This window comes from Oncorhynchus tshawytscha, linkage group LG31 (assembly GCF_018296145.1).
Source record: "Oncorhynchus tshawytscha isolate Ot180627B linkage group LG31, Otsh_v2.0, whole genome shotgun sequence".
Lineage (NCBI taxonomy): Eukaryota > Metazoa > Chordata > Actinopteri > Salmoniformes > Salmonidae > Oncorhynchus > Oncorhynchus tshawytscha.
In genome coordinates, this window is record NC_056459.1 from 17,774,728 (window position 1) to 17,790,951 (window position 16,224).

At 44.8% G+C, this 16,224-nt stretch overlaps 1 protein-coding gene across 4 annotated transcripts in view; it reads right to left on the minus strand.

Moving 5' to 3' along the window:
• The window catches only part of LOC112236551 (PHD finger protein 14), a 149,418-nt gene that overhangs the window by 46,301 nt on the left and 86,893 nt on the right, over positions 1 to 16,224 (minus strand). For all 4 annotated transcript variants that reach the window (XR_006080578.1, XM_042310556.1, XM_042310557.1 and 1 more), the window contains exon 19: positions 4,208 to 4,325. Coding sequence is in view for 3 of the 4 variants with exons in the window: in XM_042310556.1 (XP_042166490.1) it covers positions 4,208 to 4,325 (118 nt within the window). In the remaining variant the exon portion in view is untranslated. The remainder of the gene's footprint in view (positions 1 to 4,207; positions 4,326 to 16,224) is intronic.

Genomic DNA, 16,224 nt, shown 5'->3' on the forward strand with positions numbered 1-16,224 from the left:
CCACCTCCCCCACTGTCAGACCAGCAGGCTGACACCACTCTGTGTGACCGACCCAGCCACCTCCCCCACTGTCAGACCAGCAGGCTGACACAGCTCTGTGTGACCGACCCAGCCACCTCCCCCACTGTCAGACCAGCAGGCTGACACCACTCTGTGTGACCGACCCAGCCACCTCCCCCCACTGTCAGACCAGCAGGCTGACACAGCTCTGTGTGACCGACCCAGCCACCCCCCACTGTCAGACCAGCAGGCTGACACCACTCTGTGTGACCGACCCAGCCACCTCCCCCCACTGTCAGACCAGCAGGCTGACACAGCTCTGTGTGTCCGACCCAGCCACCTCCCCCACTGTCAGACCAGCAGGCTGACACAGCTCTGTGTGACCGACCCAGCCACCTCCCCCCACTGTCAGACCAGCAGGCTGACACAGCTCTGTGTGACCGACCCAGCCACCTCCCCCACTGTCAGACCAGCAGGCTGACACAGCTCTGTGTGACCGACCCAGCCACCTCCCCCACTGTCAGACCAGCAGGCTGACACAGCTCTGTGTGACCGACCCAGCCACCTCCCCCACTGTCAGACCAGCAGGCTGACACAGCTCTGTGTGACCGACCCAGCCACCTCCCCCCACTGTCAGACCAGCAGGCTGACACAGCTCTGTGTGACCGACCCAGCCACCCCCCCCCACTGTCAGACCAGCAGGCTGACACAGCTCTGTGTGACCGACCCAGCCACCCCCCACTGTCAGACCAGCAGGCTGACACAGCTCTGTGTGACCGACCCAGCCACCTCCCCCACTGTCAGACCAGCAGGCTGACACAGCTCTGTGTGACCGACCCAGCCACCTCCCCCACTGTCAGACCAGCAGGCTGACACAGCTCTGTGTGACCCAGCCACCCCCCACTGTCAGACCAGCAGGCTGACACAGCTCTGTGTGACCGACCCAGCCACCCCCCACTGTCAGACCAGCAGGCTGACACAGCTCTGTGTGACCGACCCAGCCACCCCCCTTGGCTTCTCTCACCATGTAAATCACATTTGAGACAGTCGGTCAGGTATGATTCAGCTGCACTTAAAGTTGCCATTTAAAGCACCATTCCTTTCCCACAGGCACAAGCGATTCACAGCATGCAGCAGAGGCTTGGCATTTACAAGCCGCATATTATAGAATAACTTCCTTTAAATTCTGCTCTCATCTCCCAGAGTGCAAAGTAGAGGCAATTACCTCCAACACTCACTTCCGCCCATTACCGACTTAATACCTGAAAACACATTACAAGTTTTTAGAACATGTGTCTTTTATAAAAAATAGGAAATTGTGGCATTCGTACAAACAAGCTGAAGGTATGTAATGATTGTGAAATGTTTTGACAAACACTTTTATCATACACTGTTGCTCAGACTTGGATTCACATGATTACTCAATGAAATACATGGAAATAGCTAGAAGTTTGACACTTCAGCTAAAGACAATGTAGTTTGGTTTTAGAAAAAATGTAAAACATTTACATTTGAGTCATTTAGCAGACGCTCTTATCCAGAGGGACTTAAAGGAGTAATTCAGGCTAAGTGCCTTGCTCAAAAGCACAGACAGATTTTTCACCTAGTCGGCTCAGGGATTCGAACCAGCGTCATTTCGGTTACTGGCCCAACGGTCTTAACCACTAGGCTACCTGTGCCGCTCAAATCTATTCAGTAACAAGAAACAGAAACAGACACATTACACTATATATCCATCAACATTGCTCAGATAAAAGGCTATCTCACTAGTATTGTAGCAACAGAGAGGCCCTTTGCTCCACAAGGACATAGTGGAATAAGTCAGTGTGGACTAGTTCAGCAGTTGGACTAAGGGAGACAGACACTTGTTAACAGCTGTAGATCTATAGTGACAACGCTGTACAAACTGTCTGTCTGATGAAGAGGAGCAGAGTAAAAGTCCCCTCTACTACTGTAACTCCACTTCTGTCTGATGAAGAGGAGCAGAGTAAAAGTCCCCTCTACTACTGTAACTCCACTACTGTCTGATGAAGAGGAGCAGAGTAAAAGTCCCCTCTACTACTGTAACTCCACTTCTGTCTGATGAAGAGGAGCAGAGTAAAAGTCCCCTCTACTACTGTAACTCCACTTCTGTCTGATGAAGAGGAGCAGAGTAAAAGTCCCCTCTACTACTGTAACTCCACTACTGTCTGATGAAGAGGAGCAGAGTAAAAGTCCCCTCTACTACTGTAACTCCACTACTGTCTGATGAAGAGGAGCAGAGTAAAAGTCCCCTCTACTACTGTAACTCCACTACTGTCTGATGAAGAGGAGCAGAGTAAAAGTCCACAACTCCTCAAACCTGCTCACGCAGCTCTCCTCTCCTGTCACTACAGACATGTTGTCTGCTTTGGGACACACAGAGGTAGTCGCCACCATCAGGGTTTACACAGGGATGTAGAGAGGTGGGAGGGAGGGGAGGGGAGGACGGGGAATGAGTGGAGACACTCCGGGGGATGAAACATGTGATTAACGAGAGAGGGGCAGGTCTGTGTGTGTGTGTGTGTGTGTGTTTGTGTGTGTGTTTGTTCCATTCCGTCAGTGGGTTTGTTGCAATGTGTTTGTTTTTATGTGTTTGTGTGTGTTTGTTCCAGTGTGCGTTTGGTATGTGTGTTGCACGGGGGTGATTAAAGAGGATTGGGTCTGTTCCTGGGGGTCTCTGGAGGACTCTCTACTCTCTCTCTCAGCATGCTTCGAGCAGCAGCACATTTAAAAAGCAAAGACTTGTGCCCCCCTTCCCTTTCCCTTCTTTTCCAGCTTTCACCACTTAAAAGCTCCTTTCCATTGTGTGTGTGTGTGTTTCTTCCATTGAGTGTGTGTCCCCTCCTACAGCCCCCATTTAGACCAACACACTCCACACACAACAACAGCAGGATAGTGTTGTGAGTCTTTCTCCACCCTCTTTGCCAAATACTATGCCTATTTACACCACAGCAGTACACATTTACACCACAGCAGTACACACAGGCAGTATATTCTGGTCTGTAATACTCTCAACATGGCTCTTTATTACCAGAGTTCAGCGCTACGCATGAAAATGGGTTTCATTTCTATATATGCTTATACGCTTTGTAAAAACTATTATTTGGGTTATATTAATGTGTATTATCTCTTTGCGAAACAGCCTGGCACTCGTTGAACTAGAGCTACGAGAACAATATAAAAATACAAACATGCCGGACTGTAATGTTGGGCAGAAACAACATTGGTTGTTGATCATGTACACCAACGCATCGTCATGCCCCTTCCAAACAGGGCTACAACAACAAACACGTTTTTACAACAACTACAAGTCTCTAGTCAGCTATCTAACATTTTACATTTACAGTCTGCTATCTAACATTGTAACCCTCCACTAACTCTGCTATCTAACATTTTAACTGAGCTTTAACCTTTACATTTTGCCTGTAATTTAACGTTTAATTCCCAGCATGCAGCGTTTTCAGTATGGCTCAGGCTTTTATGTTTCTCTTCCTCCTTCTGCAACATCAATTAACCCCCATTTTCCACACACATAGAGCCAATAGGAATGCCCTTTCCTGGACAAATTGAAATGCGCTTCACATTTATCAACTTAATTAGGTTCACAAGCTGCCGCATGCTACCCTTGATTACACTGTAATTCAATAAGAAAAACATTATTTAAAATGCAAAAAAGTGCTTCTGGTGAGACTTGCCATTTTCAGTTAGGGACATTTCAAATGGAAAGGGATGGAAATGGAGCAGTACCGCTTCAGGAGGTAGCAAAGAGGAGACCGGTATTGGTGGCGGTCATTTTGGCTCGCTGTCAGGTTTGGTTTCATGGTAAAAAGACAGAGACGCATGCTTCTGCTGTTTTTGCTGGAGCTGTCATGTCATACTAACTACAGTACACCCTGTCGCTCACAGAGATAGCCCAGACCTTTGCTGAATGGATCCGGGAAGAAGATCGGGAAATTTAAGTGAAGCCATGGCTGTTGTCCATGCTCGACTCTTACCACTTCAAACACACATTTCTTTCCCTTTGATCATTAATACCCATATAACTATATATTTCCTGGTAAGATTTGTTGTAGGTTAATATTCAGCTGTTTAACTGCGGCTTCAATAATGTGATGCCAAAAGAAGACATCATCACCACCCAGTGTGCGTGCACGGCGCACACACACACACACAACACAACACACACCTTGGAGGAGGAAGTGTCACACTCCTGGCAGATCCAGCCGTATCCTGTCTGCTTGGGAGACTTCTTCAGGGGAGGGTCCAGACAGCCAAAGTGGTAGCACAGACAACACTCATCACACCTACAGGAGAGAGGAGAGGTGGGGCAGGTGTTACATACAGTGGTGTTACATCCAATATAACTCAAAAGAGTATTCATCAATGGAACCTTCTCTAACATCAGATATGTACAGTGCAAGATCCCCCAGGGCAGTTGCCTTGGGCCGTTACTCTTGTCTTACAAGAAGCTAAAATGACTATGTACGCTGATGATTGCACACTCTACCCCAAGGGTTCCCAACTAGGGGTACTAGAACCCCTGGAGGTACTTGGCCTATCCACAGGGGGTACTTGAGAAGACTGTAAAACGTACATGAGGGGGTAGTTCAGGGGTAAAATTCAGTTGGTGGTAGAGTAACCAAAAAAGTTGGAGAACCACTGCTCTATACATCAGCACCTACAGCCAGTGAGCTCAATGAGACTCTTCGCAAGAGTTACTGTGTCAGAATGGGTTATTAACAGTAAACTGGTCTTAAAAACATCAAAAAACTAAATAATTGTATTTCAACCTCAACTGGAGTTGTGCATGAAGGGTGTATCCATTGAACAAGTTGAAGAAGCTGAACTCCTAGGAGAAACACTGGATGGTCAGTTATCATGGTCAAGTCATATTGACAAAGTTATTGTGAAGATGGGGAGAGGTATGTCTTATGTGTTAGATTTTTTTTTACCCTCTTTTTCTCCCCAATTTCGTGATATCCAATTGCAATCTTGTCTCATCGCTACAACTCCCCAACGGGAGAGGCAAAGATCGAGTCATGGGGTCCTCCGAAACACGACCAGCCAAACGGCGCTTCTGAACACCGGCCCGCTTAACCCAGAAGCCAGCCGCACCAATGTGTCAGAGGAAACATTGTTCAACTGACAACCGGAGTCAGCCTGCAGGCACCCGGGCCGCCACAAGCAGTCACTAGAGGGCGATGTGCCAAGTAAAGCCCCACCTCGGCCAAACCCTCCCCTAACCTGAACAACGCTGGGCCAATTGTGCGTCGCCCTATGGGACTCCCGGTCACAGTCGGTTATGACACAGCCTGGGATCGAACCCGGGTCTGTAGTGATGCCGTAGACCACTGTGCCACTTTGGACGCCCCGAGAGGTATATATTTTATTTAAAAAATTGACACAAAGATCAACTGTAGTAGTTGTTCAGGCTCTGGTCTTGTCCCATCTTGATTACTGTCTGATAATATAGTCAGGTGCAGCAAAGAAAGACCTAGCAAAGCTGCAGCTGGTTCAATACAGAGCAGCCCCCCTTGGCCTTAACTGTACATACACAACTGTACATACATAACTGTACATACACAACTGTACATACACAACTAACATCCACAACATGCCTGATAGTCCTTCATGGCTGAGGGTTGATGAGAAATGGACTACTTCTCTTCTACTTAAGAAACATGTGTGTATTTAAAATGCCTAACCACTTGTATAATCTATTTGCATACACTTCAAACAGACATCCATACCCCAGCAGACACACCGCTATGGTTTTCTTCACTGTACCCAAACCAAAACAGATTTAATGTGTCGCTCAGAGAGCCCCGTCATCATGGAATGCTCTGCCACCAGAGGATACTCAGGCAAAAAACAAATGTAGCTTTAAAAAAACAGATAAAACCTCTTGTATCACAGCGCCTCTGCTCTCTCTAAATATCTACTTTAACTGTACAGTATTTAACAATATTAATATGTATATATGAAGTGTTGAAAAAGCATTTTTGTTGTCTCTTGGTGCCTTTCCTATATATATCTTATTACATTTTAAAAAATGTAATATCTTACGTTGTTCTTGTCTATAACTGTTCTGTATTGTATTTGTACGTTTTACGTGGATCCGTGGATCTAGCTACTGCAAAGTAGCTGCTGCATGTGCAGTTGGGGATCCTAATTAACTAAACACACTAAGACTGACAGATAATGACAGGGCAGGTAGTTGTCAGGGAGCAGACGCTAATGAAATCAAAAAACACACTGTTACTACTCCTTCCCTTGACCTTACACAGGTGTCATACTATGAGCATAGCTTTGTGTATAGCTTGGCTAGCCAGATAGCTGTGTCATTACACAAGCCTGTTAACCATCCTTAAATGTTACTACCATGGTGTCCTTGGGTTAGACAACACGGTTTTACAATCTTACAATACAGGTTGTAAAACACAAAATACGAATATTGACTATCGCTCATATCAATATGGTTTTTAGATAATCGTTTTGGTCAGTAGCCCATTTCTCACAGTACTAGAGGGAAGAAATTGATCAGTCATCATATCAATATTCTGAATATAATAAATACAGTAAAGATTGTAAAGTAGGTGTGTGTGTGTGTGTGTGTGTACTGTATATGTGTGTGTACCTGAGGGAGTCTTTGTGTTGGAAATGAGACTACTAAAACTAAACATTTAGCATTCATGAGATTCCACAGGTTGAGCCTGAATGCCCTTCTGTCCAACTCCCCCACCCCCCTTCTCTCCCTCCCTCTCTCCCTTTTCTCCTTCTAGTTCATGATTAACTAATTATGTCCTAATCAATGTGGGGGATTGAGATTTTTCTATGGAAATCTGATCAACCAGATTGCTGCCCAGGGAGGTCAATCTGTTCTCTCGCCCCGTGTCTATAAAGGGAGGAGGAGGAGAGGAAGGAGGGAGGGAGAGTGACTTGGGGAAGGAGAACCACATAGGATGAATCTCTGTGTAAATGTCTCATGGACATCTAGGCATGATTTAGGCTACGTGAAAGTCCAATAGACATGATTGTATTTTAAGTCTAGGATAGAGAGACTGTAACACAACAACATATAGAACCAGAGAGAAACCATAACCAGACTGGTGATGACGACAGGTGACCTTGTTGAATCCAGCGCCTCCTGTCAGAGGATCCCTTTTCACAGCAACAACTACCAGGAACCCCTACTCTAATAAAACAACCTATTATAAACAAAGGCCTTAGTCTACAACACACACTAATGAGGAAGCATCCCCATCATATGGACATCACCCCTTGACCCTGTCACACAGGACTGTAGGTGACTGTTGTAAGAAGAACACATCTCGCCACAGCAGAGCCACTGTGTTTCTAGAGCAGTTCTTCACATACAGTAGTCTAGCTGTTTCAGACCATTCCCACAGGATCAACCACCACCGGGGATCGTTCTAAACTAAGCCCCCCCCCCCAGCTGAATCTCTGTTACACCTCCCTGTCAATATTCTGAGCAGGGGTTTATTGTGAAATCTATGGGTGATCAATCAACGCTCCTACAAATTGCTTCTGCTTCATGTACAGTAGTCGTGCCAAAAGGAAATTGAGAAGGCAACCTCTCCATTTCGATTAGAATATCTGAATGTTTTTTATTTTACCTTATTTAACTAGGCAAGTCAGTTAAGAACAAATTCTTATTTTCAATGACGGCCTAGGAACAGGTTAACTGCCTGTTCAGGGGCAGAACGACAGATTTGTACCTTGTCAGCTCGGGGGTTTGAACTTTGAACTTGCAACCTTCCGGTTACTAGTCCAACACTCTAACCACTAGGCTACCCTGCCACCCCAGGGTAGCCTATGAATATAGGATGTACATATGTACACAGTTAGACCAAAAAGCTACTGCTAATAACGCAAAGAAGCTAAGTCTGTTGAAAGACTGCATGCTGTAGTGTGCCAAAGCAAGTATTGCTAAATAAAAAGTCTACCAACTGCCTCGTGTAGGAAGTCAATAGTACAAGTAATAAGACACTATAGTGTAGCAGCCATGCCATGAAGGTTGAAAACTAAAAGAGTAAAGCATCTACAATCCCTGTACCTTCACTGCAACAGACAGTAAATAAAAAAATACATTAGGAATGGGAGAGAAAATAAAACCTCCAACTCAAACACAGCTTCCCGGAAAACGTGGCCAGAGGACGTAGTTTTGCTACTACGGCGTTCACATCATGTAAAATAGGTAATCTATCTTCCATAACCCTGAGGTATTAAGCATTAAACAACCACGTCCATATATATCAATGTGATTCCCAATTCATTCCACAGCAGGCACATATTTTACATACTAGTTTTGTCTGTATACGTCAATTCTCTCCTCCCTCTCCTCTGTCCTTATCTCCTCCATATATTTACTCTGACAGGGCAATGTAGCAACGAGTTGCCGTCAGCAGCAAGCTGTCAGCTCAGAACAGCCTCTCTTACACGATCTGCAGTTAAAAGAGAAAACACCAGAGGAAACCAGTAACCACTGCTTTGTTCACATCCTATTAAACCTATACAGCGATAAGCGTTTCTCCACCATACCATGAGTCGTTGGTGGAATAGCTAATGGGTGTTCAAGTCAGCTCAGTTCATCATCTTCTTTAACTAATGAAGCGTAAATAATTGAGTTTAGGGTCTGGAATGAAGTACATTAACATCATATGCATGAAGCCAGAGAGTGTGTGACTGGTGATAGTGTTTAGGGAATATGCAGTAGGGTACATTTTAGGGTGGAGAATGGGGTGTGGATGACACGTCCTCTATTTGCACATCAATATCTGGTTTCAGGGCCTTAATGCATGTTTTTAGTCCAGGACCAAGTTTATTCTGTGTCAGCCCTAAACCTGTTAAATTGACTAAAACCAGAGTAACAGTTTCATTGGTAGATAATTGGCATCTTACTAAGTTGTAGAAGCAGCTGGTGCACATCAGCAGGGAACCTGCAGAGGTAGGTGGTCCACACACACACGCAAGCAGTCACACTGGATGGGCTGAGCAGGCATATCGGCCTCAAGGAAACAAGGGGAATTTAAAGCACCCTCTGGCCTCCTCAGTGAAAAGAAGACAAATGACCACCAGTGTGTCTGTGGCGCTAATGAGCTATCCTCCGATTGTTGCACACAACCACCAATTGATTGATCATGAATCTCCATCTGTACAGGGCCAAGAGAGAGGAGACACACACACACCACACACACACACACACACACACACACACACACACACAACACCTCCCAACTCACAGGAGGCTTCTTTTGTTTTATTAGGTGAGTGTGTGTGTGTGCATGACACTTGCCCCGTTTACTTCTTTTAATTACTTTACCTTAATGAACCTATTGTACTGTTTGTTGTGTATCTCTGTGAGCATCTTTGAATTAAAACACTGCTCATTGATGCAGACTGGCTGGCTGTTGGCTGGTGAGGAGATGATTATTAGTTAATAGGAATTCTAAATGACGAGACCTGTGTTTTGCAATAAGTTCAAGAGGAAGTAACCTTTCCTTTCTGTTCTTCTGCATCGCTTTCTGTTTTCATTCAATTTGAGTCAGGATCTTTTATTAAATGCATTTATATCTAGGAGTATTATTCTTTTTTACTTTTTACCACAATTCTGTGTTCTTTTCAAAATTCATACATTATATCTCAGCAATTACAATAGGTATGATAACAGTTATCTATGGTGCCCCCCAAGGATCAGTTTTAGGCCCACTATTTTTTCATTGTATATGCTACCACTTGTTTTCCTCTTCTTCCTCACTGAGCTCATATAAATTATTAGTGCTGCAGGCCAGTCAATGTCTATTGGGTCTGAGAGCTAAGCGATACAGTTGCCCCACCATCCCACCCTTCTCTTCACTGACTGTGTCCGTTGTACGTGGTCGGTCAACCTCTATCTGCTCTGAACACTGCCCTTATAGACTCAGCCACAGCAAGGTCCTTGATGTTATCAAACCAATTTGTCGCCGCTTTAATCATTGGGAAAATTGAGCCGCTCGCTCGTCTCCCCTCCTCCCTTCTCCTCTGGAAGGAGACAGAATCCAATCACTCATAAGAGCGGTTATTGATTGATGTAATCTTATTGGGTGTGAGGTGGGCGATTGATTGGTTTTGTCTGCTACACATGTTGCCCTCGGCGGGTGACTCGTATCCCCTTTCATCTGCTGTTTAATCTCTTACAGGAGTTCTTAGAGGCCCTCCTCTCTGCCACATCCTCCCCTGTACCCCCCCATCTCCCTCTCTTCCCCCTCCTTCTCTATCAGTGGGATGACAAGCAGGTGGATTAGCCTTGGTTTGATCAGCTCTCATCACAGGTCTCTCAACTTCACATCACATTTCCCTTCTTCAAAAGGGTCTGGAGCGTGTGGCCCCTACAGGGGTCCTCCTAGAATTGTCCTCCTCACCCACAGGCGATCACGGCCGATGCCTCACACACAGACACGACCAAATGAAATCAAAGGGCATTTTAGCGAGATTATACGGATATGACACAAAGAAAGGGGATTCACAGGGTTTAAAGTTAAAAGGATGTGTTTAAGTCAGAAGTCAGTACATTGGCTAACTTGAAGGTGTATCCTCGTTCAAAGTTAATTTAAATGAATAATTTCAGTTTTTTTTTACCATAGAGACATTGGGAGGAAGTCAGATCCAATTGATTCCCGGGGTACCTAAGCCATGCGAGTCATAATTGGATATTAAAGGAATCAGAGCAATTACAGACGTTTAACTGTAGGCAAGTACTACTGCTTAAAGCATCTGCTTTATGGCTAGCGGAACCCCTCGACAACCCCCCTTTTCCACTAGTGGAACCCCTCGACAACATTCCGCTGAAAAGGCAGCGCGCGAAATTCAATTTTTTTTTTTTTGAAATATGGAATTTACATACATATTAGTGCAATACACCAAATGAAAGATAAACGTCTTGTTAATCTACCCATCGTGTCCGATTTCAAAAAGGCTTTACAGCAAAAGCACAACATATGATTATGTTAGGTCAGAGCCTAGAAACAAAAACACACACAGCCATTTTCCAGCCAAAGAGACGAGTCACAAAAAGCAGAAATAGAGATAAAAATGAATCACTAACCTTTGATGATCTTCATCAGATGACACTCATAGGACTTCATGTTACACAATACATGTATGTTTTGTTCGATAAAGTGCACATTTATATCCAAAAATCTCAGTTTACTTTGGCGTGTTACGTTCAGTAATGTTTTGCTTCCAAAACATCCAGTGAGAGCCACATCAATTTACAGAAATAGTCATCATAAACTTTAATATAAGATACAAGTGTTATGCACAGAATTAGAGATATACTTCTCCTTAATGTAACTGCTGTGTCAGATTTCAAAAGAACTTTATGGAAAAAGCAAACCATGCAATAATCTGAGTACGGCGCTCAGACAACAATTCAAGCCAAACAGATATCCGCCATGTTGGAGTCAACAGAAGTCAGAAATAGCATTATAAATATTCACTTACCTTTTATGATCTTCATCAGAATACACTCCCAGGAATCCCAGTTCCACAATAAATCTTTGATTTGTTCGATAAAGTTCATCTTTATGTCCAAATACCTCCTTTTTGTTTGCTCGTTTAGCCCAGTAATCCAAATGTTCAATGTGCGATCGCTTAGTTCAGACGAAAAGTCAAAAAAGTTATTTTACAGTTCGTAGAAACATGTCTACAAGTATAGAATCAATCTTTAGGTTGCTTTTAACATAAATCTTCAATAATGTTCCAACCGGAGAATTCCTTTGTCTTCAGAAATGCAATGGAACTCAAGCCAACACGTGACCAGCTCGTGGCACTCTGACAGACCACTGACTCAATCCCCTCTCATTCCCGCCTCCACAGTAGAAGCATCAAACAAGGTTCTAAAGACTGTTGACATCTAGTGGAAGCCTTAGGAAGTGCAATTTGACCCCATAGACACTGTATATTGGATAGGCCAAGAGTTGAAAAACTACAAATCTCAGATTTCCCACTTCCTGGTTGGATTTCTCCCAGGTTTCCACCTGCCGTATGAGTTATGTTATACTCACAGACATCATTCAAACAGTTTTAGAAACTTCAGAGTGTTTTCTATCCAAATCTACTAATAATATGCATATATTAGCAACTGGGAGTGAGTAGCAGGCAGTTCACTCTGGGCACGCTTTTCATCCAAACGTGAAAATGCTGCCCCCTATCCCAAACAGGTTATTAACTCAACTGAGATAAGACCATTGGGTTAGACAACTAGGTTGCAGCTGGGATCCAAAATATAAGTGCTTTATCTACAGTGTAGGTAAATGTACACACAGGTACATGATCATAAGATAATTTTTGAAAAAGTAATACTCTGATGCACTTTAAGCCCTAACAGTAAAAAAACAAACGCAACATGCAACAATTTCAATGATTTTACTGAGTTACAGTTTATATAAGGACATATGTAAATTCAAATAAATTAGGCCCTAATCTATGGATTTCACATGAATGGGCAGGGCCGCAGCCATGGGTGGGCCTAGTAGGGCATAGGCCCACCCACTTGTGAGCCAGGACCAGCCAATCAGAATGAGTCTTTCCCCACAAAAGGACTATATTACAGACAATAAGTACTCCTCAGTTTCAGCTGTCCGGTTGGCTGGTCTCAGACAATCCCACAGGTGACGAAGCCACATGTGGAGGTCCTGGGCTGGTGTGGTTACATGTGATTTGCGGTTGTGAGGCCGGATGGACACACTGCCAAATTCTCTAAAATGACGTTGGGATCTTATTTCAGCTCATGAAATATGGGACCAACACTTTCCATGTTGCGTTTATATTTTTGTTCAGTATACATACAGGGGTTCTACTCTGTGGAGAGTGATATTAGTGGTTATGGCACAGCTGCTGGACAACCAAAGTGCAACATAACAGGGGTGTAGTCTAAATCAGATAAATGGGGAAAACGCTTTAATGAGTCGAGTCAAGAAAATATTAATTTGCTAAATGTTTGTTAGTGGTAATTAAATGTTGTTTAGTTGTTTGGGGATGAATCTGCATGCAGTATTTTAAATGGAAAACAACGTGGGCTCGGTTGGCCTTGATGAAGGTCCTCATCACCAACAGCAGCAACAACTTCAACATTGTTATCAACATCTTTATCATCAAAACCATCACTGTTGTCAAAAACATTCAAAGTCTTCCCTTGGTTAAAAGAATGTTGAACAGAAAACAAATAAGCCCCTGATGACAACACATCGAATCCGGCCCGGTGATCCTTTGATATGTGACTTATTTATGTCTTTGTTGCACCACATGCAAAGACAAAGTGTAGTCCATGTATGGAAATAGTCAAGGCGTATTTACTTCATCCCAGGCCTCCCAACTCTCTCTGCCAGAGCAGGAGGAGCAGTGCGGCGCCGAAGCCCCCAGAGTATTTGAAACAACGAGGAAGAATTTATCACACTAGGGCAGTGCAATTACCTGGAGGGTGTTCACGTGACGGGAGATCAATGCGCCACAAAGCGCTCAGCCATCGACTCCCACGTCTCACCCCGTGACAAAGTAGTTCTGTGAATTCTCTTCATAGAAACGGAGGGAGTGGATTATCGGTCTTCTCCTATAGCCTCTCACTTTTTGATTTAGTGTCGGGGCGGTGGGACGTTGCTGAGACATTATTAAAGAGGCATTGTTTTACAAGGTGGGCAGGAGGAGGTAATGAATGCGGCGAGACAGAGACACCATTGCAAGGAATTTACAAGCTCGTTAGGACACAACTCACTCACTACAAGGAGACAGGATACTATAGTGAAATGGGGTAGCCACAAGCTGCCTTCACCTGGGTTCAAATACTTTGCCTAGAGCAATGGAACCAATACAACAGTCAAAAACTGCAAATCCTGCCCAACTGGCACTCGAGGCAGACTAAAGCAAATGCTGAAAAAAAATTGAAGACTTCAAATAGATTTGAACCCAGGTCTGGAGCTGCCAGGGACTGATAATTCACCTAGGTGGCCATGAGGCTGCTGTTCCCCTAGTCCACCAGCAGGGGGCCTCAGTGGGCCGAGTTCAGAGTTTGTGTGCGTGTGTGGATTGGAGCAGTAGCACCAGCAGGTCTGTGGCCTCTGCTTTGCAGGTAGAGCCTCACCCTTCTAGCCTCTGACTGACCTAACTAGTGCCCCAGCCTGCTCACTGGGGGCCTCTCTGTGCTGTCACCCCCCCTGGCCTTATGTTCTGTTACAAGAAGGGAAGACACAGTCTGACCCACAGGCGCACGCACAGACACACACACACACACATGCCTTAACAATGTACATCTGTCTGCGCGCTGGGGCAAACCCCACACTATTAAGATATAAGGCACCTCTGGGTGTTAGGTGATTCATCCTAGTTTGTAGTCACTGAGACATAGGAGGGGAGGAAAAAGGGAATAAAAAAAGGAGAGAAGGATAAGAGGAGGAAGGAGGTGCAACCAGGAAGTGAGTGGACACACACTGCGACGGTGGAATCCGTGGAATAAGAGAGGGGAAGGAAGAAGCTGGCTGGGGAATAATAGACTTGAGCTGCTTGGCTACTCTACCCACACAGCAGCCCAGCCCTAGCCTGGTATGCCTTTTCTCTTCTCTTTTAATGGTGGAGGAGAGGAAAAAAAGGAATGAAGTCAGCAAAAACAAAATGCCGCCATTAAATCATCTCTGCGGATCCTGTGTCAGGACGGTAATGGGAAACGCACTCATCATCCCAAAGGTTACTGCTCTTCCAGAACCTCCCTCCTCCTTTCTCTCCATCCTTCCGCTCTCTCCCTCCCTCCCTCACCCAGTCCTCGTCTTAGACTTACTCATCCCCATGGTCAGAACACAGCTGTAGCTTCCCTCCGCTGTCTCTGTGGACCCTGGGCTAAGAGGGGCTGAGAGAGGGAAGCAGGGAGAATGAGGGATTGGGGCAGTTACAGTTCTCTACGCTGTGCTGATTCCATCTCTCTGAGTCCCCAACACGGAGTTCTTCTCTTCCAGTCCTGGGTTCAACATCCATTTGAAATCTTTCAAATACTTTCAGCGTTTGCTGAATAATTTCAAATAGTGTTTGAATCCAGATCTGGGCCCAACTCTTGACTGTATTTTTTGTTGTTGCTGCCTATCCATCTGGTGCCAGACACATTGGAGAAACTGACGATCTCGTACAACGTGGTCTACTACTCCCTTCACAAACTGGCTCAAACCAGAATAAGAGGAGTGGGTGGCCCCGGTGCACAGCTGAGCAAGAGGTCAAGTACATTAGAATGTCTAGTTTTAGAAACAGACCCCTCACAAGTCCTCAACTGGCAGCCTCATTAAATAGTACCCGCAAAACACCAGTCTCAACGTCAACAGTGAAGAGGTGAGCCTGGGATGTTGGCCTTCTAGGCCACCACGTACCTATGTGAGAGACTCTCTCCAATACAACCCAACATTGCAGAGTTATGTGCATCCTTTGAAGCACACCCTTCTCATTAACCTGTGGTGAGTTATTCATATTTTTCGATGAAAATAAGGTTTTATATGTAAGATGGCTAAATAAAGAGCAAAATTATGGATTATTATTATTTGTGCCCTGGTCCTATAAGAGCTCTTTGTCACTTCCCACGAGCCGGGTTGTGACAAAAACTCACACTCATTCTTATGTTTAATAAATGTGTGTGTGTGGCAGGCTTACAATGATGGCAAAAAACAACATTTGAGAGTGCGTTGACCCTGGTGCTAGAGGGGGTACGCAGCTGGAGGTTGAATGTTGGAAGGGGTACGGGACTATAAAAAGTTTGGGAACCACTGATCTAGAGCATCCCAAATATGCTTTATTTTTGTTGTTGCTGCCTATCCATCTGGTGCCAGACACGTTGGAGGCTTTTGTTATGCTGTTAACCAGATTGTCGTCAAAAGCTTCTCTATTCTATGTCTGCCTCTCTCTCGCTCTCTCTCTTTCCCTCTCTATCGGTATGTGGCACTGTGTGAGAGGGAGAAAGAGAGAGGGGTGAATCGGTGCAGCAGCAGGAGAGGCCACAGAATCCGGGTTTAGCTGAAATAAACAGATCAACTTTGTGACAAAGAGAGAGAAAGAGAAGGAGAGAAAGAAAAAGAGAGAAAGAGAGGGAGAGAAAGAAAAAGAGAGAAAGAGAGGGAGAGAAAGAAAGAGAGAGAAAGAGAAGCAGACCACTCCTTCTCATCAGCTCTACTGGCC